Source organism: Chlorella variabilis (assembly GCF_000147415.1).
Source record: "Chlorella variabilis unplaced genomic scaffold CHLNCscaffold_13, whole genome shotgun sequence".
Lineage (NCBI taxonomy): Eukaryota > Viridiplantae > Chlorophyta > Trebouxiophyceae > Chlorellales > Chlorellaceae > Chlorella > Chlorella variabilis.
In genome coordinates this window covers 1,033,263-1,035,172 of record NW_005435075.1, presented here as the reverse complement: position 1 = coordinate 1,035,172, position 1,910 = coordinate 1,033,263, and the positions used below count along the sequence as shown (strand labels likewise).

The following is a 1,910-nucleotide window of genomic DNA, read 5'->3' as shown; positions in this document are numbered from 1 at the left end:
CTGCGCCACCGGGAGGTGCTGCTGGCTGTTGCTCAAGATGAAGAAGGCCAGCTGCAGGGCGCAGGGCAGTGGCGCATGCAAGTAGTGCGTGGGTGAGCAGTTGTAGATTGCTGGCCATGCGCTGCGTTGCTGCCCACCTCTTGTTTGAACGGCGCTTGGTCTTGCATGTGGGCTAGGCGAGCCAGCGCCAGCATGATGCGGTGCCGCTCAGCCTTAGGCACACCCGCGTCGCCGCTGCTGAGGAAGCGTTCCCAATCTTGCAGGAAGTGGAAGTAGCAGAGCAGGTATCCTTCGGCATGCCCGGTGGACACCAGCTGGTCCACCGCTGCAATCTCCGTCTTCGACTTGTCGATCATGATGGACTTGTACTTGAAGGTGCCATCCCCTGCCGCCTGTGCCTGCTCATTGGTGGTTTGGGAGGCGGGGGTGACAGCATGAGGCAGCAGCAGGGCAGGCAGCGGGGCTGGCAGCGGACTGGTGCCTGCCCAGCGCATCCCTCTATCCTCTGGCACTCACCCCTTCCATCGATGTGCGCAGGAAGTGCTCCACCACCTCCGCCGTATCCGAGCTGCACACCATGAAGCTGACCGGCACCCCGCGCCCGCTCTCATCTTGCACCTGCAAGTACCAGGATCAGGTGAGGGTGCTACAGCCCTGGTGCGCGCCGGTGTGGCTGCATACACAACCCAGCCTGGCTGCTAGGCTGCTAGGCTGCAGGCTCACCACCAACGCGTAGAGTGGGTAGCCGTATTTGTTGATGCCAAACGTGGCGTCCATGAACACCAGCCGCCGCCCAAACTGGTCCAGCATGCGCGCCTGGAAGGACACTTGCATCACAATCACCAGCGGCTGCTCCCCGCTGCGCCTGCCAGCCTGTTTGTAGGGCTGGTAGAACAGCACAGAGCCCTCCCTTCTCAGCTCATCAATCAGAGCCGCCATCGCCTGCACGTCGCTGGTGAGGCCCAAGCCTTCAGCACGCCGCAGCTTCTTTATCAGCACATAGATCTGCCGCGGGATGATGCTAACACGGGCGCTGCTGAAGTGCTGCAGCCCAGTAGTCCCGCCCCCGAGGCCCAGCGGGTCGGCCGGATCATGCAGGTAGGCGCCTTTGAAGTTGTGACGGATCTTCTGGCCCTCCAGCTCGCACGTCCACCCATCGCCGCTCTGGGTAGCAGGTGAGGGGGCAGCAGCTGGTTGGCATGACGCAGCAGGAGCTGGTGCGCAGGAGGGGATGCCAGCTGCATTGCTGGCCAAGGCGTAGGGGCAATGGCTGAGCGCAGCAGCGCGCATGAGCCTACCTTTGCAACGATTGTGCCCATGTGCTGATAAAGAAGCTGCGGCGTGCTGAAGGCTTGGGCCTCACCAGCGACGTGCAGGCGATGGCGGCTCTGATTGATGAGCTGAGAAGGGAGGGCTCTGTGCTGTTCTACCAGCCCTACAAACAGGCTGGCAGGCGCAGCGGGGAGCAGCCGCTGGTGATTGTGATGCAAGTGTCCTTCCAGGCGCGCATGCTGGACCAGTTTGGGCGGCGGCTGGTGTTCATGGACGCCACGTTTGGCGTCAACAAATACGGCTACCCACTCTACGCGTTGGTGGTGAGCCTGCAGCCTAGCAGCCTAGCAGCCAGGCTGGGTTGTGTATGCAGCCACACCGGCGCGCACCAGGGCTGTAGCACCCTCACCTGATCCTGGTACTTGCAGGTGCAAGATGAGAGCGGGCGCGGGGTGCCGGTCAGCTTCATGGTGTGCAGCTCGGATACGGCGGAGGTGGTGGAGCACTTCCTGCGCACATCGATGGAAGGGGTGAGTGCCAGAGGATAGAGGGATGCGCTGGGCAGGCACCAGTCCGCTGCCAGCCCCGCTGCCTGCCCTGCTGCTGCCTCATGCTGTCACCCCCGCCTCCCAAACCAC

At 63.0% G+C, this 1,910-nt stretch overlaps 2 protein-coding genes across 2 annotated transcripts in view; one reads left to right on the top strand and one right to left on the bottom strand.

The window, feature by feature from the left end:
- CHLNCDRAFT_135360 (hypothetical protein) overlaps positions 1-1,319 on the bottom strand; it is a gene marked incomplete at both ends in the record, with an annotated part of 3,610 nt that extends 2,291 nt beyond the window's left edge. The window contains 5 exons of the mRNA XM_005846601.1: positions 10-51; positions 138-398; positions 517-618; positions 724-1,164; positions 1,299-1,319. Coding sequence (XP_005846663.1) covers positions 10-51; positions 138-398; positions 517-618; positions 724-1,164; positions 1,299-1,319 — 867 coding nt within the window. The remainder of the gene's footprint in view (positions 1-9; positions 52-137; positions 399-516; positions 619-723; positions 1,165-1,298) is intronic.
- Positions 1,320-1,379: 60 nt separating this feature from the next.
- The window catches only part of CHLNCDRAFT_135359 (hypothetical protein), a gene marked incomplete at both ends in the record, with an annotated part of 2,588 nt that continues 2,057 nt past the window's right edge, over positions 1,380-1,910 (top strand). The window contains 2 exons of the mRNA XM_005846743.1: positions 1,380-1,595; positions 1,701-1,802. Of these exons, the coding sequence (XP_005846805.1) occupies positions 1,380-1,595; positions 1,701-1,802 (318 nt within the window). The remainder of the gene's footprint in view (positions 1,596-1,700; positions 1,803-1,910) is intronic.